General features: G+C 44.7%; 1 protein-coding gene across 1 annotated transcript; it reads right to left on the bottom strand.

Moving 5' to 3' along the window:
• Nucleotides 1-331: 331 nt before the first annotated feature.
• Nucleotides 332-21,450, bottom strand: LOC141129405 (leukocyte cysteine proteinase inhibitor 1-like). The gene is made up of 4 exons (XM_073617427.1): nt 21,297-21,450; nt 2,232-2,333; nt 886-1,100; nt 332-762 (listed from the first exon to the last, which is right to left on the bottom strand). The coding sequence occupies exons 1-3, from the start codon at nt 21,375-21,377 to the stop codon at nt 906-908; spliced, it is 378 nt and encodes a 125-aa protein (XP_073473528.1). The 5' UTR covers nt 21,378-21,450; the 3' UTR covers nt 332-762; nt 886-905.
• Between the last annotated feature and the right edge of the window lie 4,216 nt (nt 21,451-25,666).

The following is a 25,666-nucleotide window of genomic DNA, read 5'->3' on the forward strand; positions in this document are numbered from 1 at the left end:
AGTCCTCAGGAAGGATGTACTGGAAATGGAGCGAGTACAGAGAAGTGCAACAAAGCTAATAAAGGGTCTGGGAGGATATTATTTCTGAAGAAAGGTTACAAGCACTGAACTTATTCTCTCTGGAGAAGAGACGCTTGAGAGGGGATTTCATTTCAATTTACAAATACCATACTGGTGACCCCACAATAGGGATACAACTTTGTGGACGGGAGTTTATTAAGACACATGGCAACTCATTAGGATTGAGGTTTAACCTTAAACTGCATAGAAGGTTTACTGTAAGAGCTTTGTTGCCTAAATTTAGGAATCAAAAAATTAAAAAAAAAAAAAAACCCTTCCAAAATATTTTATTGTATTTCTCAGTTCACATTACAATGAGCAAGATAACACTGAACAGGATATTACAAATACATATCAATGTTATATACATAATGAGTGTTCAGTCTTAAAGTCAAGACAGCTCAGCCCACAAAGAATGTTGTTTGTTGTCAGCCAAGTGCATTTCTTGAAGATCAGATTATGTACTTTCAGGTTTTTTAACCCCTTGTTGCTGGTCCTTTAAAAAGGAGTTTCAAGAAGGATGGGATGTGGAGTTTTTGAACATGTGACCTCTAATTGGTCCTCATCTTTAGCTTTGAAACACTCCAGCTCATCATCCTTTGTCTTATTCGCCCAGAAAGACACCAAAGTGGGTCCCTCGTCTGAACCAGGCAGAGGTACGAAGACGCGAACGGGGATATAAGTGTCCTCTCCAGTGTCAACCTGAAGACAAAGAAAAAAAAACAAAAAAAAAACAAACAGAATATTCAATTGCATTGAAGAGGATTAACTCCAGGAGATAAAGCGATAATTTTCCCACTCTACAAGACTCTGGTCCAACTGCACCTGGATATGCTGTCCAGTCCTCAGAAAGAATGTACTGGATAAGGAGTTTTTGAATGTGTGACCACTGATTTGCCCTCATCTTTAGCTTCGAAATACTGCAGCTCATCATCCTTTGTCTTATTCGCCTGGAAAGACACCAAAGTCGGTCCCTCGTCTGAACCAGGCAGAGGTACGAAGACTCGAACGTGGATATAAGTCTCATCTCCAGTGTGAACCTGAAAAATAAAAAAAATTCCACCTTTAATTGTGTATTTTCATCTAATAATTATATTAAGAGTTCTACCAGAAAAAACAAAAAACTAAGTTCTTCTGGTGCAGAGACTGATGGGAGTAGCATTATCTGTACATCATGGTGGAATATGTTAGAGTTATAGCAACTCCAGGAGGTTGGGGGGGTGCTGTGACCCATGTGTGATTAGTGGTAGAGAAACCAGGGGGGAGGAGGATGTGAAAGTGCAGTGGCTGGGAAGGTGGTTTGAGGAATGGGGGCAGAAGCAGAGGATTTGGGAGTGGAAGACCGCAGTGTGGGATGAGGGTAAGGAATGGGCGACTGCAGCATGAGTTGGGGTGGTGACCAGCAGCACAAAATGGGGGGGGGGACCCAGTGTTGGCTGGGGCAAGTGAGGAGCAAGGGGACCCACAGTGTTGGATGGGCAAGTGAGGAGAAGGGACCAAAACCCAATGGCAGGGTGTGGAGCAGAGATTGTAGCTTGGGTGAGGGCCAGAACCATTAGAAGTGTAAGAAGTTGGGGATAGCAGTGTGGGATGATGGGGAGGGGGGCATAAGTTTGGATATGGTTGCTGAGGAATAACACTGAACCTGGAGGCAGAGAGGAAGAAGATCAGACAGTGGTTGGTGGTGGGCTGAGAGCACTGAGGGTGATGGTACGGTGTATGGTGGTTGTCATGATCCAACTAAGTGGGAGTAGATCTGGATCAAATTTTTGCTTATTTTCAGCAGCATTGCCAGCCTGGATAGGAGGGGAGTGTTAGATGCAGCAGATTTTAACAAATTGAAGCCAAACTCCAGCTGATACTTTATAAGACATTACAGCAGTTTATTTTTGGGGTTTACACCGTGTCCCATGTATTTTGCTGCCAGGGAACCAGAACATGTGCCTTCGTACCCCCACAGGTAAGATGGGATAGATATTTTCTTTACATTATTTATAGAAGTATATTATGTGGTTGGTAAGCTCCTCTGGTGCAGAGACTAATGTGACTGGCTCAGTGTTCCCTGTACAGCACAGCGGTATATGTCAGAGATATACATATGTAGAATAGTGTGCAACTGTGGGAGCATTGAGCCCTAAACTGACAATGTTACATAAAACCCAAAGCATTACCTTGATAAAGTAGTTTGTTCCGGCAACAAGCCGAGTACTGACGAGGATTGCCTTAAATTCCCCGGTGTTCTTCCCGGACTGCTTCTCATACTGTTCTTTCACCTGGGGAAAAGAAAAAAAAATCCACATAAAAGTAAAAGCGAAAAGTTTAATGAAGGCAAGAGAATTTCATGTCAACATGCAAAGCTGTATGATACTGGGTGTTTTTTTTTAGTGAAGGGGGATGGTCCACTTTAAGGCCACCTTTTACACCAAGGAGTTTTTGAAACACTTTTGCGTTAAGGCACCAGAAAAGCTCATAAAAAACCCTTCCCTTTAAATTCTAGGTACACACAAATTCTAGGCCTGCCATGTACCATGTGATAACTGCAAGTCGTGTTGCCCGTGTGAATAGGGTCTTAGAGCCAACACCCTTTTAGATTTAGAGCCAACACCCTTTTAGATTTAGAGCCAACACCCTTTTAGATTTAGAGCCAGGACATTTTTAAATTGTTTGCTTGTATCCAACACTAAGCAAGCAGTCATGAATGGAAACCATTCATGACCATTTTGCTTACATAGTAATCATGTGATCACTATGACCGGTAAGGTTAATCAAGTGAGGAGCGGTGTGCGCCCAACCAACATAAATCTACGTGGCTGTGCCTCCCGCCTGATGTATAGTTACTATGAGCGGTGGGTAAGATAACAAGGCAGAGTTATTGAAAGCTGAGTGTTTGCTCCCCTAGTGACTGATCTACAAATTGTTACAAAAAGTCAAACAAGCAAAGTGTTGACATAAAAAAAAAAAACTGCTCCAGCACCTGAATATCTATTATGGATATGGCATATAAGGCCCCATAGACTTCCATTGTGAGAAGGAGTCATAGAGACAAATCATAACCTGCATATATAATGAGCATACATACTTCCCAACTTTGGGATAGGAACAAGGGACACCTATCAATACATGTAGCCATAGGACACACCCCCTGCATACAATACAAGTGTTTTACCATTTCTGTATACTGGCTTTGAAATATACAAATGCAGCAATTTTGAAAATTGGATGAGAGGTTTAGCGCTGGGAAACACTTTTTGAAAGATAAAATAGTGCATTTTATATTCAGCTATATAGATCAGACCAAAATGAGGGACACATGGAGGAAAGGGGGACAGAGGGACATTGTTCCAAATCAGGGACAGTCTGGAGCCATGAGCATATATGAAGTCCTTCATACACTAAGGCCAACAAGTTTGGCACCTGACCATCACACCTACTTGTATGGCTCATAATGCATAGCTCCTAACTGTCCCTGATTTCAAGGGACTGTCCCTCATTCAGAACAGTCTTTCCTCCTCATTTGTGTCTCATCTGTATAGAAAACGCTTCCCTCTTTACCTCCCCCATCCAATTTCTAAATTGCAGAATTTGTAAAATTCAAAAAGCCAGTATAAAAAGGAATAGTAGCGCACCACTGATTGGCACCATGTGCGCCCCCACGGGCACGCAGCAGCTGTTATCCTGAAGGAAGTCATGATGCCCAGTCAGGATAACTGAACCACCGTCCGGCCGTAATTTTGCTATAGGCCAGGAAGTGGTTAAGGGACGTGGCAGGGGGGCATGTCCTATGTCTACATACTTTTGATAACAGGTGTCCCTCATTCTCATCTCAAAGTTAGAAGGTACAATAATGTGAACCCCTTTCCAAAAGGATAGAGTTCAGGTGTTTCTAGTGAAGGGTACGAGTAATCCTACAGCATGCAAAAGACAGTCATTCACTTCCTACTTGTAGCAACAGTTTAGAGGAAAGACCCTTTTCTGTACCAGCATGACCCCCCACCCCAATTTACAAATCCAGCTCCATAAAGACATAGTTTGACCAATTTGGTGTGGAGGAACTTGAGTTGTCTGTGCAGAGACTTGACCTCAACCCACCCACTTGATCACCATCTATAAAGACATGGTTTGAGGCGTTTGGTGTGGAGGAACGGGTGTCCTCTATAGAGCCCTGATCTCAACCCTACTATCACTTTTGAGATGAATTGGAAAAAAAAAAAAAAAAATCATAAGCCAGGTCTTCTCATCCAATGCTAGTACCTGACCTCACAAATGATCTTCTGGCAGAATAGAAAAATAAACTCAACATTTTTAGGGCTAAAAATATATAAACACAAGAGAAAAAGACCAAAGACCTAACCAAATTAACACAGGTGGATATGAGTGTCTATAGGGCTTACCCACTGCCTACTCAAATTAGACACCTGTATACATCATCATCCCCAATTGTGAACGGTGATTGTATCACCAATCATGGGGTGATTGTCCTCTGAACTAAATCAAGTATCAAAAAAAAAAAAAAAAAAAAAAAAAGGGAAAGAGATTCCAAAAAGCAGTTCAGCAAGGACCAGCTGACGTTGTTAATTACATAGCTTTATTAATTATCCCAAAATAGAAAAAAAGCAAATATATACACAAATAACTCCACCAAAGGGGAGATTACTCCTACCTACAACATATGATTAAAATAAGACAGATGTCTGGCCACCTAATACACACATCTCATGCACTCGTCTCACACACACATGCAGACAATGATCTTAGACCCGGGTCATGTGTATACTAAATAGTCCAGAAGAGCTCAGAACAAGTAAACATTATCAAAACATCAATGGGCTTATCAGAACAATTGCCTGCATACAGTTGGTGTTTAAAGATGGACGAGAGTTCCACTTGGGGATATTGGCTCCAGGCCGGGCATGTGCACAGTGCAGCACGGGTGATTACAGAGGTAAATGGTCAATGACCTAACATGTCAGAGTTCCACAGTAAGACCAGGCGCCACTGTCAGAGTGTGGAACTCTGACACGTTAGGTCATTGACCATTTACCTCCGTAATCACCCGTGCTGCACTGTGTGCAATCTTAAACTTAACATGGCCCAGGAAGAGTCCCTTATTACTCGTAAAGAATGTAAATACCTCAGTGTCCGAGAATTCAATACCCCTACGTTCTACACAATCCCTAAACTTCACAAATCTATGACAGATCCCCCAGGGAGACCCATAGTGTCAGCTATACAGGGTCCCCTGGAGATGTTAGATTCAACTTTTAAATAAGTTGCTCAAGTTTATATTGCTTTGCCAAATTATTGCTTCTTATAAGAAAGATGACATGGAGTCAGGTATGTCTGTATCACAGTTCTCAGCATAAAGGATTGCCGCTCTTTACTTCTTTCAAAGGCCTTTTTATAGGCAATTATACAAACAATAGCATCAGCACAGCCCCCCCACACAGGGCAAGGGTAAACAACAACAGGAGTCACCTGGGCTACGAACACAAGCTTCAACACCATGGCAATATAGTTACAAGAAAACAAAAGCAGCTTCAATTGAGTTCAACAGCCAAAAAGTTAAAAACAGAGATTTACATGTAGGCATCATATTAAGTGAGAACTCTAAATTAAATCCCTGACCTTATCAATTTCCCCCTTTGACATCATCCTCTCCTTCCCCCTGGGTCCTCATGAATAAGTTCTAGTCAGTTTTTCCCCAGAGTCCTTTCCCTGACCGCGAGTTGTCAGAGGGGTAGAACCCATCCCCCTAGGTATTACCAACATCTTAAAATTCAAGAAGAGGAGTTTTATAGGAGTAGGGTGATGTCAATACACATTTATCGGTATGCCCTGTCTATTCTCCTAATTTTCCGATTTATTTTCCTGTATACACATATATTCGTGATTGTAAGTGATATTAATATTAGAATAATAATAACCATTGGACTTAACAACCAGTGAAAGGTATTGGTTGCTGTAGAAGACCTTCCACTAAATATATCCCACCAATGTGGTGCAGTATCCTGTTGTATCTGTGAGGAAAGATGTACTAGTCTACCTTTGTCAATAATTGCGGATACAAGGTTATTTTGTAGGGTATGTTCTAGTGTTTCTATGTGTTATCTTAACAACTCTGATTGTTCCAAAACCTGTTTTAGTGGGTCTAAAGAAATTATAAAGGGTGTAGTGTCAGTGAGATTATGTACCTCATAGACTGAAGAGAATATCTTATCGGCGTCTGGTTCAAAAAGATAGGTGTCGTTACCCCATTGTAATATTTTAATCTTTTTTATACATCCCGCAAACGGCGCCGATTTATTTAATGCTGACATGGTGCGGTTATCATTAGTAATGATACAAATATGCTGGGGTCCTATTTCTATGAATCTATTGTTCACATTTATCGGTGTTCTTTGCATTTTGCATATGCTAGTTTGGTATTTTAACAAGCAAGGTTCATATACTGGGGAACTTCTGCCACATACCATTCCCTTATTAGTTCCTTCACATAGAGTTAAATCATGGGTTCCGTTTCCTTTATCTACATATTTCCCATATATTTCTGGATACCAAAACTCGTCTTTAATTACTAGTGGCATGACCACTATTTTACACATTTCCATTACATCTGCTACCCGATATGCTTCAAACCTTCCTACACACCATTTCTCCTCACATTCTATCTTATCCCCTTTTACTTGGAACCATACACCATCGTCAGTTAGACCCTTAAAATATTTCATCCAGGTATGATAATTTCCCAACTGTAGTTCAGTCCTGGCCCTATTTATTTGTATATGATAGGATAAGAGGTTAAAAGAGCACTGTGTGAAATTTACAAACTGTTGATTTTGATTCCACAGCTGGAGCTCTGCTCCTATCGTGTGATTTATTAACCCTCCCAAAAATTGTAATAGGGGTATTTCTTGCAATTGGGTTTCAAAAGTGGTGGGTAACCATTTGCTTGTGATAGTCAAGCTGTCAGCTATGTGTCCCCCTGCATGCTTCCATCTGTTGTTCATTTCTTCTATCTCTACCGAGTTTAAAATTCCCATCCCTGTACCTGTCAGTCCCAATAGTGTGTCATACCATTCTCGTTTATACCTACACTCCGGTATAGAGGGAAAGGTGATATTGAATTTTATTTTTTGTTTTCTGTTGTGATGTTGATACATTTATGCAAGTGTTTGGTACGGGTGTTAATATGGAAGATTCAATTATTGGCGTTACTTCTTCCTCCATTTGTATGTGAAATCCATAGGCCTCTGCACTCCAATACCACCCATCATTTCTCTCTTCCCTCCACCAAGATGCACAGAGGAAAGTACTGGATTGATTAACGGTAATATCTGTCAGATTAAACATCCCTTCGGTTATATTCCCTCCTTCTGCCATGACTGTTAATATTTGGTACATTTGTCCCACTACCCGTTCCCGGGCTTGTTTCCATGTCTGTGAAAGGGATATTTTATGACACCTATGGTTCTTACTATTGTTAAAGGGGAAACCCATATTATCATTCCACTGGAAAGTTACGGTTACTTCTGAGAGGGGGTCTGCCTGTATCCATGCTATACCTACATCTACATGAAACGGTCGCCTATGTCCTTCAACAGTATAATTACCCACAGTGTAATCCTTATTTATCTCATATCCTGATACATTTGCTACTTTAGGATCATCTATACTCCATTCAAAAGTCATTGTTTCTTCTACCTCAAGTACATTAATACCAGGAGTCCATGCATATATTTGTAAAACAACAATTTTCAACAAAAAATATGTAAGTAGATATTTCATCATGTTGTTTTCTCGGGTTGTTTCTTGCAATGTGATGCGTGTATCCAGGTAGGTTTTCCTTCCAGCTTTACTGAGGTGGCTGTGGTCAAGAGTACTTGGTAAGGACCTTCAAACCTGGGTTCCAATGTCTTTCTGGTGTGTTTCTTTACATATACATAATCCCCTGGTAGCAGCGTATGTGTACCTGTTATTGAATTAGGGTCTGGAAGAGAAGAATACACACTTTTGTGGATCTTAGTTAGACGTTGTTGTAATTGTATCACATATGCAGTCAAACTATCACATTGCAATTGCATACTCTGTGGAAAGTATAAACCCAATCTAGGTGCATTCCCAAAAAGTATCTCATATGGGGATAATCCTGTCTTTCCTGTTGGAGTGTACCTTATAGAGAACAAAGCCAAAGGCAGGCATTCTGGCCAAGGCTTGTTTAACTCTTGCTTGGCTTTTTGTATTTTTAACTTTATTGTCCCATTTACTCTCTCCACTGATCCCGAATTCTGTGGGTGGTAAGGGGTGTGAAAACTTTGTTGAACCCCTAACATGGTCATCACATTCTGCATGATTTCTCCTGTAAAGTGTGTCCCCCTATCTGATTCTATGGTTTCAGGAAGACCAAACCTAGGTATTAACTCAGTGATCAGTTTCTTAGCTGTGGCTTTAGCTGTAGCCGATTTTACTGGATAACTTTCGGGCCAACCTGAGAATAAATCGATACACACGAGGACAAATTCAAAAGGGCCGCTCTTAGGCATTTGTATGTAATCAATTTGCAGTCTCTGGAAGGGGTATTGGGCCCGGACCTGGTGTTTTCGTGGGGTTTTTACTCTCTGTCCTGGGTTATTCAGGAGACAGATTTGGCAGGCTGCACAGTAGTTTCTTGCAGTGCTACTGAATCCGGGGGCGAGCCATCCTTGGTTCACAATCCTATACATGGAATTGGAACTGACATGTGTGGGTAGGTGAACTGCCGCTGCCATTGCTGGGTACAGAGAGGCAGGTAGGCATATTTTGCCCCCTTCCCTCCATACATTGTCAAGGTCTGGTGCTGCTCCCATTCTGACCCACTTATCTTTCTCGCTCTCCCCTGCTTGCTCCTGTAATTTACTCAGCTGCTGCCATGTTGGTTCTGGGATACTCACCTCTACCGCTGCTAAGGTCTCAGGGCTTCCTTCCCCTAGAGCTGCCTGTTTTGCAGTCAAATCTGCAAATGCATTTCCTTTTGCCTCAATTGTTTTTGCGCTCGTGTGTGCCGCTATCTTCATGATGGCCACTTGTTTAACCTTTTGAAGATTGTTCAGGACTCTCTTAATCCCTTCTCCATGTTTTACAGGTGTACCTGCTGCTGTCAGATAACCTCTAGCCCTCCATATGTGGCCATAATCGTGCGCTACGCCATAAGCGTAAGCGGAGTCAGTGTAAATATTCCCTTCTCGTTCTTTTAAGTATTCTAGGGCTTGTTCTAAAGCTTTTAATTCTGCTTCTTGTGCTGACATGTGGGCTGGTAAGGCCTGTGCTTCAATTACCTGCGTATCAGTCACTACAGCATACCCTGTGTGATATTTACCCTTGTCATCAGCAAACCTACTGCCATCTATGTACAAAGTGTGCTCAGCATTTAAAATTGGTGTATCTGTAACGTGTGGGAATCCCATTGTCTCCTGTTCCATGAGCTGAAAACAATCGTGTTCATCTACTTGTTTAAACAAAAGAGTGTCAGTGTCCTTATTTCTTTTCTCACTAGTACTATTAGTACTATTATTCCCCCTTGCCAAATCTGGTGACTGAAGAGGCAAAAAGGTAGCCAAATTTAAGGTTGTACAGCGCTGAAAAGTAACATTTGGAGGTAAGAGTAAAGTACACTGTAACCTTAATTGCCTAGCCATTGAAATGTGTTTGGGCTGTACCTGAGACAAGATTGCATGTATGTCATGTGTGGTATGCACTACGACTGGATTGTCTAGAACAATCTCTGATGACTTATCTATGATAATTGACACTGCTGCTACCGCCCGTACACAAGACGGTGAACCTCTAGATACTGGATCTAATGCTGCTGAAAAGTAAGCGACTGGTCTTTGTTTTACATGTGCCTGTGTCAGAACACCTGTGGCATGTCCAGTGATCTCAGCAATGTACAGATTAAATATCTTGGTGTAATCTGGTATACCAATAGCCGGGGCAGAAATCAACAACTTTTTCAAAGTGATAAACGATTCATAAGCTACTTCTGTAAGCATGTACGGTACAATTTTCAAACAATCGTATAATGGCTGCATCAAAGCGCTAGCATGTGGTATCCACTGTCTACAATATGACACGATACCTAAAAACATACGCAATTGTTTGAAATTCCGTGGGGGTAACATTCCCTTTATCACTTGAACCCTCTCCTCAGTGAGATGTCTCGTACCCTGTGATATACAATGTCCCAAAAAGATAACTTTTTCCTGACACACTTGTAACTTTTTCTTATTAACCTTGCAACCTTTTTCTGCCAAAAATCGCAACAAATTAAGGGTGGTGGCCAAACAAGTTTCCTTGTCAGGGCAGCATAACAATAAATCATCCACATATTGTAACAATACACAGGAATCTGGTGGTACCCATTCTCCCAACACCGTTTGCAATGCTTGCGAATACAAGGTAGGTGAATGCGCCATACCCTGAGGTAGGCGTGTCCAGGTTAGTTGCCGATTTTTGATTGAAAATGCGAACCAAAGTTGGCATTCTTCAGCAAGCGGGACGGAAAAGAAAGCATTCGCTAAATCTATAACCGTAAAGTACATACTGGTTGATGGTATTTGTGACAGTAATGTATGTGGATTGGGTACTAAAGGTGTCATCGGGGCTAGTATTTTGTTGACCGCTCTAAGGTCTTGGACCATTCTATACTTAACCGGACTACCGGCTACTGATTTCTTTTTAACCGGGTACAAGGGAGTGTTTGCTGGTGATTTTACCTCTTTTAGAACTCCACTTTTTAAGAAGGATTGGACCTGCATTTCTATGGCCGTCTCTTGGGGTGCACTAAGTGGATACTGCTTTTGTTGGGGAAGCACTGCTCCTGGAATCAGCTGTAGGGTAACCGGAGGTATGGGCAAAAGTCCAACATCAGCTGGATGTTTCTCCCATAGTTCTCCTGGAAGGGACGACAAAATCTGATCTAAGTCTGAAGGAGGTGGGCCGGACAATTCCGATTCCTCCTCTAGGTATTGTATCAGGTTACACATCTCCATGTGTTCTTGATTATCCCCTATAGCTAAGGTGACAGTGCCATCTGGGTGATAGGTAATGTTAGCTCCTATTTTCTGCAAAATGTCAGCTCCTAACAAATTAGTGGGGGCTCCTCTGGATACCAGAAAGCGTGAAAGGAACATGTGGTTTCCTACTTTAACTTTCAGAGGTTTTGTAAGCGGGGCGTCGGCTAAAATGCCATCATATCCAGTTATTAGTAAAGTGTCTGGTGATTTTTAGCCAGGGAGTAGTTCAGAGTCAGAAAGTAACGAGCGTGAAGCTCCTGTATCGACTAAACAAGAGATTTTCTTATTACCAACCGTTATATTTGTCTTAAGCATTGTTGTTTTGGATTTTTCTAAAACCGGGGTGAGTCATGCTCGTGGACCATCTCCCTGCTGCCTGATATGACTATTTTTGTTGTCCCTGGGCTGGTTCCTTCTCTGATTAACTGGAGAATCAACCCCTTCCTCTCCTTCATCCCTTATTCTTTTCCTACAGTTGCGTCTGATGTGACCAATCTTGTTACAGTAGTGACAGGTAAGGGGTTTGCGAAAGGAACCTCTACCTTGCTCTTGGGGACCCCCGAGTGCGTTGATAGCATGAGATTTCCTCCCTTTGGTTTCTGCTAAGTCCGCCTCTATGCCTTGCGCTTTTTGTAACAACGTCCCTCTATCTCTAGTTGCCCTCCACTCTGGTGTGCAGGCTTTCAGTCTTTCACTTATCTGTGGAATTAATCCCTCCATAAATTGTCTATTGAAGGCTCGGATTGTGACTGGCAGGGCCAAGTCCAATCCCTCATCTGCCATCATACTTTCCATAGATAAGTAAAATTCCGATACAGTCTGTCCTGGCATTTGCTTCATGGGTGATATGGACCCCCTCTCCTGTTGTTTTGCCTGACAAAAAAAGCTTCTAATCTAGCAATAAAAGGGGCCCTTGAGTCTATATGTCTGACATGTCCTGTCTCTAAATTGCCATCCCCATCAACTTGTCCTGCAGGTCTGTGTGGACCTATTTCTGTCATAAACTGGTTAAACAGGGTCAGAGTCATTTTGTGTCTGCATAGATCCTCCCCATCCTGCCAGGTCGCTTCATGTGTATTCATTAACTGTGTCACAAATCTACAAAAAGCAGCTGGCTTTGCTACCGGGTCTGGGGCGCTCTGTATTAATGCCATAAGGGTGTCTGCCGACCATGGTGCCCAAGTCCTTATTTGCATTCTACGAGTGACAGTAGGTGGGGCATTTGGATGGGCTGCTTGTCCAAATTCTGGATTGTTTACCTGAACAATGCGTGTATCAGTGCGTACGGGAGCTACAGTTTCTGGATGTGGTTTTTGTGCCCCACAATGCACACATTCTACTGCCCATTCTGGGTTTTGTGCTCCGCAATCCTGACAAACCCATCCTCTCCCCTCAAGTACCGGATATATCTTGTGTGGTTTGTGTTCTACGTCAGTGTATGGGGGTGGGATGGCTGAGCTGGGAGCCTCGACATTTTTTGTTCTTCTATCTTTCATATCCCAACCATCACAATCTGGATTATATTTCCACCCCTCTTCTTTCGCTCTATTTGAGACCTTAATTAAGCACTGAACCTGACACATCCATTGCTTCTCTAACACCTCTCCTTGTCTGTCCCTTTTTATTTCACTCCATACATCCGGGTCTAAGCCCGCTGCTCCTTTCACCTTAAATTTACGAAGGACATCCTTTAAGTCCTGTGCTTCGGTTTTCCCATAAATGTTCTTAATTATCTGTGGCACCGTATAGTGCGCCACAATTCCCTGACGGGGTTTTGTGTTCCTCTGGCCCATTCTAACAGTCCTGCCTAGGTAGCGTGTGGGACACTTAGTGTACAATATAATGCGGCTACAACATATACAAGAATGAATAATTACTTTATATGCTAGCCCAATAACAAACCAGCTAAGTTACACTAGTTCCTCGTTGCCTTCCTCCTAGGGTGCTAGAATACTAGAAACCTCTTCCGGAATGAGATTTCTGAAATCGAATTACTTTATATGCTAGCCCAATAACAAATAATTACTTTATATGCTAGCCCAATAACAAACCAGAATGCGGCTACAACATATACAAAAATGCGGCTACAACATATACAAGCATTCCTTTAAGTGGCCAGGTATCCGACTAGATCTCGGGACTTTGTTGAGACCTTATTCCCCCCCTCGTATCTGGGAATCCCTCTCATACACTCTTATCCCTGCTTTATGGAGCAGACAGGGCTTATACTCTCAACCCGTCTATGGTTTATGAGTTAGATGTGAGGTTAAGCATAAGCATCAGACCCCCAAGCTCACAAGCCCTCAGGTTCCCAATCGTGTGAGGTAAGGCGCATTCCGTTGCTTAGTTCGGCAATCCCCTTCTAACTCATACCATCCTTGACAAGGCTCATTCACTTTCTCAACAAGACAGACAAGACAAACACAGATAACAAAACAAACAAATAATTCCAGCAATATAAACGAAAATATGCAGTAATTCTAGACTCACCACTACAGAGGCTGGTGTTTTAAAACCAGGAGAACCGTAACTGACAGAACGGATAGGCACAAATCAGGGGAGCACAGAATATAAGAAAAATAAAGCTTTTTCTTACCTGCGCAGGTTTTTTGATCTGTGGTTCCCGGAATGCCTGTCCTTTGGTTCCGTCAGCGTAGCTCAGCCACCTCTTGTAGCAACTTGGTGGGTCCCTGTTGTTCGGGCGCCAAATTGTTAGATTCAACTTTTAAATAAGTTGCTTAAGTTTATATTGCTTTGCCAAATTATTGCTTCTTATAAGAAAGATGACACGGAGTCAGGTATGTCTGTATCACAGTTCTCAGCATAAAGGATTGCCGCTCTTTACTTCTTTCAAAGGCCTTTTTATAGGCAATTATACAAACAATAGCATCAGCACAGCCCCCCCACACAGGGCAAGGGTAAACAACAACAGGAGTCACCTGGGCTACGAACACAAGCTTCAACACCATGGCAATATAGTTACAAGAAAACAAAAGCAGCTTCAATTGAGTTCAACAGCCAAAAAGTTAAAAACAGATTTACATGTAGGCATCATATTAAGTGAGAACTCTAAATTAAATCCCTGACCTTATCAGAGAGGATAGGTAAATATGTAGATGCACTAATTAAAGAGCTAGTATGGGAACTCCACTCATTTGTACAAGACACACGGGATGTCCTCAAAAGACTGGATGGCAGGTCGGTACCACAGGGTGTACTGCTGGTAGGAATCGATGTGGAGTCGCTTTATACATCAATTCCACACACATGGGGCCTTAAAGCGATACAATACTTCCTGGATAATAAATTTCCATTCCAGGCTACACAAAATGAGTTCATCATTGACCTCATACACTTTATGCTGGAAACAATTGTTCTCCAGTTCCTTGGAATCTACTACAGACAAATTAGAGGCACCTGGATGGGGGCCCCATGGGCCCCATCATATGCATGTTTGCATTTGGGCATGTGGGAGCTGGACTGCGTGTACCCCTCGTCGATGTACCTTGGCCACTGTCTTTTGTGGCTAAGGTACATCGATGACGTGATCATGCTGTGGAATGGTACACCTGGGGACCTTACCACCTTTGTGGACGAATTAAACAATAATGATAGAAATATCAGGCTTATGTACACCTACGACCCAAAGGTACTGTCCTTTCTGGATCTCTCTATTAAAGTTGAGGATGGAAAGCTCCAGACAAGGACATTCAGAAAGGACACAGCGGCCAATACATTACTCCTGGCCTCCAGTCATCATCCGAAGTCTCTCATACGGGGTATCCCGGTGGGTCAGTTCCTCAGAGCCAGGAGGAACTGCTCAGGCGAGGATGACTTCCACACTGAGATACGTAATCTGTATGGGAGGTTTCAGGACTGAGGATACTCCAATAAATCCATTAGAAGAGCCAAGAGGAGAGCTCTCCTCTCTGATAGACAGTCTCTCATAAATAACCATACTGTGAGCAAATTAGGAAATGAGAATCAGGCCCCAATCAGGATTACTACTAGATATGGGGCACAGTGGGAACAAACCAGGAAGGTTCTGGGCCACCACTGGCACATTTTGTCTGAAGCCCCCATTCTGGGAAATATTGTCGGAGATAGGCCACTCCTCACAGCTAGAAGGGCAAGGAACCTCAAAGATTGTCTAGTCCATTCTGAGTATACTAGACCCAAGAAACGGGACTGGCTCACCTGTCTCCCACCTCTGAAGGTTATGTACCCACGTGGAAGGTGCCACATCTGTAAATACGCTGATAGGACTGACATGTTCGCCAGCTCTAACGGTAGCAAACAATTTAAGATCAACAGTTTTATTAACTGTACCACAACACGCGTGATATACATGCTAACTTGTCCCTGCGGACTAATTTATGTTGGCAAGACTAAGACAGCTAAGGATTAGAGTTGGCGAGCATGTCCAGAGTATTATCAACAAAGAGGACGATTGTCCCCTAGCACTGCATTTTCTGAAGGAACATGAAGGGGACCCAAGGGGCTTGAAATGCAAAGGCATTTATAAACTGAACCTACCAACTAGGAGGGGGGACTTCGATAGGGTCCTCTACCAGAAAGAAAAAATGTGGATCTTCTATCTAAACAGTATGCAGCCCCTTGGCTTAAACAATGAGTGTAATCTGTCTTTTTGGAACGCTAACTAGACATTGAATAAGATATACACTACACAACACAAACTATGGGGATCCGATGACCATCTGTACTTATAAGATGGCCCACAACATATCCCGCAGGGAGATAACCTTCATCCAATTAAACATCTCTCTCCACCTTCTTATCCCCTCTTCCCTTATCTTGGGAACTAATAAAGTATAAATATAATGACCTTCATTGGCTTATCTGAGTATCTTAGCTACTCAGTATCCCCATACATGGTTGTGTATATCGTTTTATTGGCCCCTCTTTAGGATCGCACCTGTACTTAGATGTAGAGTTGCACTAATGGTGAATGACGTGTTGATTTGTGTTCAGGTGTGTTAGGTTCTGATTGTTAATTGATTTTATTAGTCTGGCTACTTAAAGCACGGACCCTGACCCATTGCGCATGCTCTGAGGAAGCCTGGGATCAGGTGAAACACGTAAGCATCTTGCCACTGTGCTATCGGTGGCTGGGACCCCTGGATGTCCACCTACACCTTGAACCATCTCCAAATACTTCCACACTGCGGGAGTGCCAGCAGCCATGAAATTCAAAAGTGATCCTCTCTACTCATTGATTCCGGGTGCGGCTTTCTACATTATGTTCCATACAGCCCCTGGACATTACTTGATCTGAGGATCTGAACCCTGCTGCTCACCGTATGCTGTGAGCTGGAACGAATCAACACAGACGTGAGCGTAGGGTCTCTCAGTGTGTATTCCTTCTGAGTGAGGAGACCGCGACTACATGGGAGCTTGGAGGAGCGAGAGTCAATCAGTACAAGACTTCTAAACGGTGAGCTGTCATACCCCAATACTTGGGAGTCACTCCAAATAGAGTTAGTGGCGCCTGGTCTTACTGTGGAACTCTGACATGTTAGGTCATTGACCATTTACCTCCGTAATCACCCGTGCTGCACTGTGCACATGCCCGGCCTGGAGCCAATATCCCCAAGTGGAACTCTCGTCCATCTTTAAACACCAACTGTATGCAGGCGATTGTTCTGATAAGCCCATTGATGTTTTGATAATGTTTACTTGTTCTGAGCTCTTCTGGACTATTTAGTATACACATGACCCGGGTCTAAGATCATTGTCTGCATGTGTGTGAGACTAGTGCATGAGATGTGTGTATTAGGTTTGGTGGCCACCTAAGTCCCCTTAAGACATCTGTCTTATCTTAATCATATGTTGTAGGTAGGAGTAATCTCCCCTTTGGTGGAGTTATTTGTGTATATATTTGCTTTTTTCTATTTTGGGATAATTAATAAAGATATGCAATTAACAACATCAGCTGGTCCTTGTTGAAGAACTGCTTTTTGGAATCTCTTTCCGTTTTTTTTTTTTAAATGATTTTTAGGGCTTAATTACACGTAATCTGGCCATGTGGATGAACGGTTGATTCATGCAGCTGGGTCTGCCTATTACTCTATGGCAGTGATGGCAAACCTTGCCACCCAAGATATTTTGGTACTACATTTCCCCATGACGCACATGCACTCTGCAGTGTAGTTGCGCATCATGGGAAATGTAGTTCCAAAACATCTGGGGTGCCAAGGTTCTCCATCACTGTTCTATGGTAACACAGCCGCAAGTCTCAAGTTGACAGGTGTGAGTGGCCCCAAATGCACAAATGTGTTCAGGGGGCCATGCACCTGCACCCCCACACCTGCTAAATTAAAATATGCATATATGTTTATGTGGCCTCTGCATCCCCATACAGTAGCATAACAGACTGCCTACACAGCTTCAGCCACAAACCCACTGTACAAGACATCACCCATCAGAATGAACCCCCCAGGCCTTTACTCAGATGAGCCAACACCCTTTTAGATTTAGAGCCAACACCCTTTTAGATTTAGAGCAAACACCCTTTTAGATTTAGAGCCCATTCACACAGGGACAACTTGTCAGGCGACCTAGTCGCCTGACAAGTCGCCTCCCGTTCTGTGCTATGGAACTGTTCTAAGGGGAGCGACGCAAGTCGCTCCGACTTAGAAAAAGGTTCCTGTACGACTTTGGGGGCGACTTGCATAGACTTCTATACAGAAGTCGTTTTGCAAGTCGCCCGGGCAGTCGCGTGCAGGTCGCCTCGCTGAGGCGACCTGCAAGTCGTGTTGCCCGTGTGAATAGGGTCTTAGAGCCAACACCCTTTTAGATTTAGAGCCAACACCCTTTTAGATTTAGAGTCAGGACATTTTTAAATTGTTTGCTTGTATCCTATAATTTTAGTGTAGGGGGGAGGTAGCTGGGAGTTTATCAAAATAAAGCAGACAGAATCTGGAGCAGTTGTGTATGGCAACCAATCAGCATCTAACATTCATTGTCAAAACTCAACCAAGATAAAAGCGGATTGGTTGCCATGCACAGCTGCTCCAGGTTTGATAAATCCCCCCCATTGTGGTTTCCATTTTAGGGATCCAGGATAGTCTGAAGCAGCTTCTAAATATTAAAGGGCCATCCATGTACAATATACATTGGCAGCCATTGGAAATTACATTAGTGGTGTATTTAGGTGTATTTTGTGCTGCCCTAGGCCTGACTAAACTTGTGCACCCCCAATTTAATTACAACCCACCCTTTCCTGTTAAGGCCATGCCCCTTCCTGTTTAAGGCCCACCCTGTCATCTGTAAACCACACCCTTTCCTCTTTAGGCTCCACCTCTTCTTGGAGCTCCACCCCTTTCTCTTCCCACTGCACACGATCAGGAACGTCCCTCAGAGCGAGTGCTCGCAGCACGGCTACAAGGTGCGCTGTGGCTTGATCCTGTGATCATTATGATCACGGAATCCAGCGGAGCAGAGATTGGGATATGGGCGCTGTGATCGGCCCTCCCGCTCACGTGACGGCTGTGTCCAATCACAGCCGTCAGAGACGCATGTCTCTGTGACAGTTCTCCCCACTGAGCTCAGTGCAGGGGGGGGGGGGGGGGAAGAATCTGCAGATCTGTGACAGCTCTGTGCGAGAATGATTTTACACAGAGAGCTGTTACAGATCACCCCACAAACAGTACACCAAGCACCACTGATATACCCCTGTCCCCATACACATGTCTGTGTCCCCATAAAACATCTGTCTGTCCCCCATCACTGCCAACCCCAAACACTGATTTGGGTTATTTTTACCAAAGAAATTTATCATTTTTGGTCAAAATTTATCAAAAGAAATTACTTATTTGCAAAATTTTATAACAAACTAAAATGCTTTTTTTTTAAAAATGTTTTGGTGTTTTTTTATTTGTAGCTTAAAAAATAACCCCAGTGGTGATTAAATACCAAAGAAAAGCTCTATTTGTGTGAAAAAAAATGATAAAAATGTTATACGAGTACAGTGTAGCATGACCGTGCAATTGTCATTCAAAGTGTCACAGCGCTGAAAGCTAAAAACTGGTCTTGGGAAGGAAGGGGGTGAAAGTGTCCAGCATTGAAGTGGTTAAAAGTGGGTACCAAGTGCAGCCTCATCAGTGGCCATCAAAGCAGCCTCATCAATGCAGCCTCGTCAGTGCCCATCAGTGCAGCCTCACCAGCATTACCAGTGTCCATCAGCGCAGCCTGATCGGTGCCCAATAAGGGTCTCCAATTGCATTCCAATACCAAATTATGTGCGTAGACTGCAGTTCCTATTTAAGCACCCATTCACATTGGGCCGATTTGGCATGCGAAATCGCATGCCAAATCGGCAGCTATTGCTGGCAATGGCACTGTCTGAATTGTGTGGTGCCGCAAAGTCGGCGTTGCACCACACCAATTCCCAAAAGTAATTTCTGTGCTACTTTTGGCGACTTTGGGGGTGATTTGAATAGACATCTGTGCATGAACCCACACAGAGGTGTATCAAATCGCCCCCCAAAGTCGGACTGCATTGCTGGTTTGAAATTGTGCGAGTTCAGCTGAACTTGCACAGTTTCTAATCTGCATCAGTGTGAACCTGGGCTGAATGGATGGGTAATAAAATTCAGACTAATCTATGATCAGAAATTACACTTTTCTTTATATGTCAGAAGCAGCATTAGGCTGGGTTCACACCTATGTGAATTGGCTGTGGCTTTACAAGCATCCAATTCACATAGCAGGAGAATGTGACTGGCTCTCTATGGAGCCGATTCACATATCTCCGGGGGCATCTTTTGCTGTTTCAGGGCTGAATTCAGGCAAAGATTCTGCCCCGATTTGTCCCTGAAACGGAGAACAGGGACGCACAGCGCTCCTGTGCGATCCAAGGCCGGTTCCAGTGTGAACTGAGCCTAGGTTCACGTTGGAGCAATTTGTCATGCGATTTGAGAGATCAAAATCACATGACAAGTTGCAGCCTATTGGAGGCAATGGCACTGCTCCAATCGGTGCGACACTGATTTTGCAGTGTCGCACTGATTTGCAAAAGTAGTTTCTGTACTACTTTTGCCGATTTCAGGTGCGACTTCAATAGACATGTGTGAATAAAGCCACACAAATGTCTATCAAGTAGCACCTGAAATTGCGCTGACCTTGCTACTTTGAAATCCCGTTATTTCAAGTGAAGTAGCATCAATGTGAACCAGGGCAAAGAGATACAAGTAGCTATGAAAGGCCAGGGTCCTGGGTGTAATCCTTGACTCTGACCTCTCCTTCAGCCCCCATATCCAATCACTGGCTAAATCCTGCCGCCTTAACCTCCGCAACATCTCCAGAATTTGACCCTTTCTGACTAATGACACCACAAAGCAACTTATTCACTTCTTGATTATTTCCTGCCTCGACTACTGCAACCCTCTCCTTAATGGCCTACCCTTACGCAGACTATCCCCCCCCCCCCCCTTCAGTCTATTATGAATGCTGCTGCTAGACTAATACACCTCACTAATCGATCCGTGACTGCCACCCCTCTCTGCCAATCCCTTCACTGGCTTTCCCTACCCCACCGTATAAAATTCAAAATGCTAACCACAACATACAAGGCCATTCACAACATCGCCCCCATCTACATCACCAACCTCATCTGCAGATATCGCCCAAATCGCCCCCTCCGCTCCTCCCAGGACCTCCTGCTCTCCAGCTCCCCTGTTACCTCCTGCCATGCTCGCCTTCAGGACTTCTCCAGAGCCTCTCCCATCCTCTGGAATTCCCTGCCCCAGTATGTCCGATCAGCCCCTACCCTGTCCACCTTTAGGAGATCCTTGAAAACTCATTTATTCAGGGAAGCCTATCCCACACCCACATAACTGTCCCTGAGCCACCCCCATCAAATCATTCTTTGCAGCTATTACCTTTTGTACCACCACCCCCTCCCTTTAGAATGTAAGCTCTACGGCTTTTTTCGTGCGGGCGGCGGAACCCCCCCCACAGTGCCACCCTAGTCCTGGGCCTTGTTGCCCTAGGCCAAAATACAGCACTGAATTACATTACTTCTTCCATTGTAAACTATGGGACTAATTCACAACTTGTATGGAGAGCACAGGACACACAGAGATGAATTGTTATCTCAGGATCCCAATGCAGATCATCACACCTGGTGATGACAAGTCCTTAGGATTGGATCCCCCAACCACTTACCTTGTCAAGGATGGCTTGATCTTCCTCAGTAGGTTCCCTGGGCTCACCCATTCCCCCATCTACTGCCTTCTCCTCACTCATCTTTGCAACGTTCTCAGACTGATACACATTAAAGCGTACAGGGGATTATATACCTGAGGGCCGTACCTTTCCACAGAGAGGGCGGGGGTGTCCAATATTGACCACACCCTGCAGGTGATGAGCCGTTCTCAGGAGAAATCTGATACTAGAGTATGGAAATGATGCCGTACAAATCTTGTGATTGCTGCAACAAAGTCTGTGCTGAGAAAAGTATTTTTTATATTTTTCACCAACCCCCCCCCCCCCCAACCAATTAGTAGAATGATACGAGCAGCATGTGGAACCCTGGAGGTAAATTTTAGGGCAGCACGCAGCTCCCTGGTTTTCCTGCCCCCTTTCCTGGACCTCCCACCTAATGTAAAACATACAGGTGATCAGAGCTGTAGATATGGGGCAGCAAACATGAAAACCCCCCTGTCACATGTGCAGCAGTATCACCACCGAACGTGACCCATTCAGGTGACTTGGACTGTGCCACAACCACCCTATAGCCACATATAGTGGTTTGGCCTTTTTTGGGTTAAAACCAGTAGTGGCTGGTGCTCAGCATTTTTTGGGGGGCGCAAACAAACTGAAAAATTTAGAAAAAAACCCCATCAATTGCAGCCTCACTGTACCATCAAACGCTGCCACTGTGCCCATCAAATGCAGCCACTGTGCCCATCAAACGCTGCCACTGTGCCCATCAAACGCTACCACTGTGCCCATCAAACGCAGCCACTGTGCCCATCAAACGCAGCCACTGTGCCCATCAAACGCAGCCACTGTGCCCATCAAACGCAGCCACTGTGCCCATCAAACGCAGCCACTGTGCCCATCAAACGCAGCCACTGTGCCCATTAATTGCCGCCACTGTGCCATAAAACGCAGCCACTGTGCCCCATAAAATGCAGCCACTGTGCCCATCAATTGCCACCACTGTGCCATCAAACGCAGCCACTGTGCCATCAAACGCAGCCAATGTGCCATCAAACGCAGCCACTGTGCCATCAATTGCTCCTACTGTGCCATCAAACGCAGCCACTGTGCCCATCAATGGCCGCCACTGTGCCATCAAACGCAGCCACTGTGCCCATCAAACGCAGCCACTGTGCCCATCACTTACCACCACTGTGCCATAAAATGCAGCCACTGTGCCCCATAAAATGCAGCCACTGTGCCCATCAATGGCCGCCACTGTGCCATCAAACGCAGCCAATGTGCCATCAAACGCAGCCACTGTGCCATCAATTGCTCCTACTGTGCCATCAATTGCTCCTACTGTGCCATCAATTTCTTCCACTGTGCCCATCAATTGCTCCAACTGTGCCCCATTAAACGCTGCCACTGTGCCATATCAAATGCTGCCAGTGTGCCCCCCCCCCGCCATCTATACTTATCTGTCTCGGTGGGACAGCTCCTCGATGTCTTCTCCCATCCTCTGCTATGATTGGACGCCTGGCATCTAATTACAGCGCCTGTCGTTTCAGCCAGTCAGGTGACGGGTAACAGATCCTGGTCACCTTTTTTGATACCTATTAGAGCCTATGGCTCTAATCGGGTGCTTAAAAACCACCCAATAAGGGGGTGAAAGGGGTCAGGCGCCTGAATAGGTGGAAGCGGCGGCCATAGATAGATTCATACAATGCATTAATCTATCTATTGGTGATAGAGGGGGGTGGCTGGAGAGAGGGGGCGGCGCCCGTGCACCCTTAAAGCACAGGCCGCCACTGGTTAAAACAGGTAATGAAAAGATGACACATCACCCCCTAGCATCCTGCCAACCACCCTCTAAAAGCGATCCACCATAGATCACTTCTCAGTGGGGCAGCAAGAGCTCCCACCCATCTGAATGAGGCCTAAATGAATATTTTTTAAACACAAGCAATGTAAGTGACAGAATTTGACTTGATATCAGTCTCTTGTAAGCTCTGTACAACACAGCTCAGACTGGAAAGGGAGAAGCTGCATAAGGAATCAATTAGTTGTGCTGCAGTGCTCATGAAGTAACATGGGGCATGTTCAAAGAAGGAGAGAGCAGAGTGACAAAGAAGTGAGCTGGTGATTCCTGTCCTCTAACCACCACCCACTCCTGAGCTAACCAGGTTCACAATTCCCAAACACTTTACCACTTCTTCACACTTTAGGTTATCGACGCCATGACAGCACAGTGATGTCATGGCCTTGTTAACCTAAAGTGTGAAGAAGTGGTAAAATGTTTGGGACTGTGTAAACCTGGTTAGCTCAGGGGTGGTTGGTGGTTAGGGGACAGGAATCACCACCCTGGTGCTGAGAGAAAACCCCCCTCAGATATCATGTGCCAGGTGATCAGGGCCCCCATGTAACATGGGCTCTGGGTGTTTGGATGGATTCCCCAAAGCCCTAACCTGGACCATAGCTCAGGGGTGGTTGGTGGTTAGGGGACAGGAATCACCATCCTGGTGCTGAGAGAAAACCCCCCTCATATATCATGTGCCAGGTGATTAGGGCCCCCATGTAACATGGGCTCTGGGTGTTTGGATGGATTCCCCAAAGCCCTAACCTGGACCATAGCTCAGGGGTGGTTGGTGGTTAGGGGACAGGAATCACCATCCTGGTGCTGAGAGAAAACCCCCCTCATATATCATGTGCCAGGTGATTAGGGCCCCCATGTAACATGGATTCTGGGTGTTTGGATGTATTCCCCAAGCCCTAACCTGGACCATAGCAAATCATAGGGCCCTACGTTAGAGGTGCTCCAGGTGATAGGGTTCCAGGACTGGTGACCAGGAGGATGAGTTGAGCCTATGGTCTGAATTAGTGCACAAGATGTGGTTTTGGGCACAAGAACTAATGGGTGGCCCTAAAGCTCTGACTGTGGGTGGAAGCTCAGCTGCACTAGTTTATCATCCATACTGGAAATGATCACCCTGTTTGCAAACTGGTGCCCAAAACTGAACTGCATATTCTAGATGAGGTCTTCTGAAGGCTTTGCATGTGGGTAGATTATCCCTTTCTAGGAGTCTATTCTGTTTCATGCAGAAAGTATCCTGATGGAGAAAGCCTCAACCGTCAGCTAGGGAAATTCATTGCAGCAGGTTGTCCCTTAAAAACACTCAACCAGGAGATGCCAAGAAGAACCTAAAGACACAGGTTCATTGCGCAATTCCTTATCGGACAAATTATGTCTTATAGATACAGTATATTATCAGCCCTTGCTGTGCGGCTGTTTATCGAAGGCAGGCTTTCTCAACTAGAGTTCCTCCAGAGGTTTCTAGGGGTTCTAGTTCTCCTACCTACAATGGCCACCAAGGTAAGAGTAGCGTTCTTCCCAATGACCACCAATAAGGAAGCAAAACAATGAGCACCAATGTTAATTGCCATTCTTCCTTCCCCTGACCACCAAGTTTCGTCATGACCAGGGTCACCATGATTTTTAATGTCTTTAAGTGTAGCACCCTCTAGGTAGGTAGGTGCTAAAGGTAGGATTTTTGTTAGGACAGGAAAGATTAAGGCAGGCCTGGCTGCCAGTCAGGCCTGTTTGTTTTGTTCTGATGTGGGCTCTGAGTGGCTCAGGGTAGCAGCTGGTGACTCACATCACTGAGACCTCCCTCTTCTTTCTAGAGCTTGCTAGAAAGATCTTGAAAGAGAGGAGAGGTGGCGCTGCCTGGGGTGTTTTGGGGAGCCCTGACCAATCCCCAACCAGGATTGACAGCGGGCAGCCCTCCCTAAATAACTAGGGTCAGCCCAGCTGAGGGGTTGTTGTCAGGTGGAAAAGCTGGAGATAGAGAGTGTGGACACTGTCGGGGCCTTTGAGGGAGCTCCCCAGTCTGGGGGGGGGTTGACCTTGGGCCTGGACTCTGGTGCAGTCGGGACCGCCGTCAGGAACACATGAAGAGGTCCTGGACCGGATTCCCAAGAGAGAGCAAAGTGAGGACAGCGAGAGAGACTCCAGGGAGGACAACTGGTCGCAGCCAAGAGTGCTGGTGAGTGAGGCACAATCGGGAGGACTGGGGGGCATGCCTGAGAGGACTGGGAGTTTGCAGTCTGAGATAGGTGCAGATCCAGAAGTGTGGACATTCCTCAAATATTTTAAGCCCAACTGGTGTTGGGATTCTACATTTGCACCCGATATTTGGGGGGGGGGGGGGGGGGTAATATATGAGAAGGCATACAGAACTGAACTGTTTTTCTGCCTACCCTGGCATACCTTCGACTCCTTGACACGGATGTAACAAAAGTATGTGGCCTTTGGCTTCAAGAGGTTGTACCCATTTTCTATTATCTAATAAATTTGTGTAATGACCCCCCCCCCCATATCATGTCTGGGA

This window comes from Aquarana catesbeiana, linkage group LG02 (assembly GCF_042186555.1).
Source record: "Aquarana catesbeiana isolate 2022-GZ linkage group LG02, ASM4218655v1, whole genome shotgun sequence".
Classification (NCBI taxonomy): domain Eukaryota; kingdom Metazoa; phylum Chordata; class Amphibia; order Anura; family Ranidae; genus Aquarana; species Aquarana catesbeiana.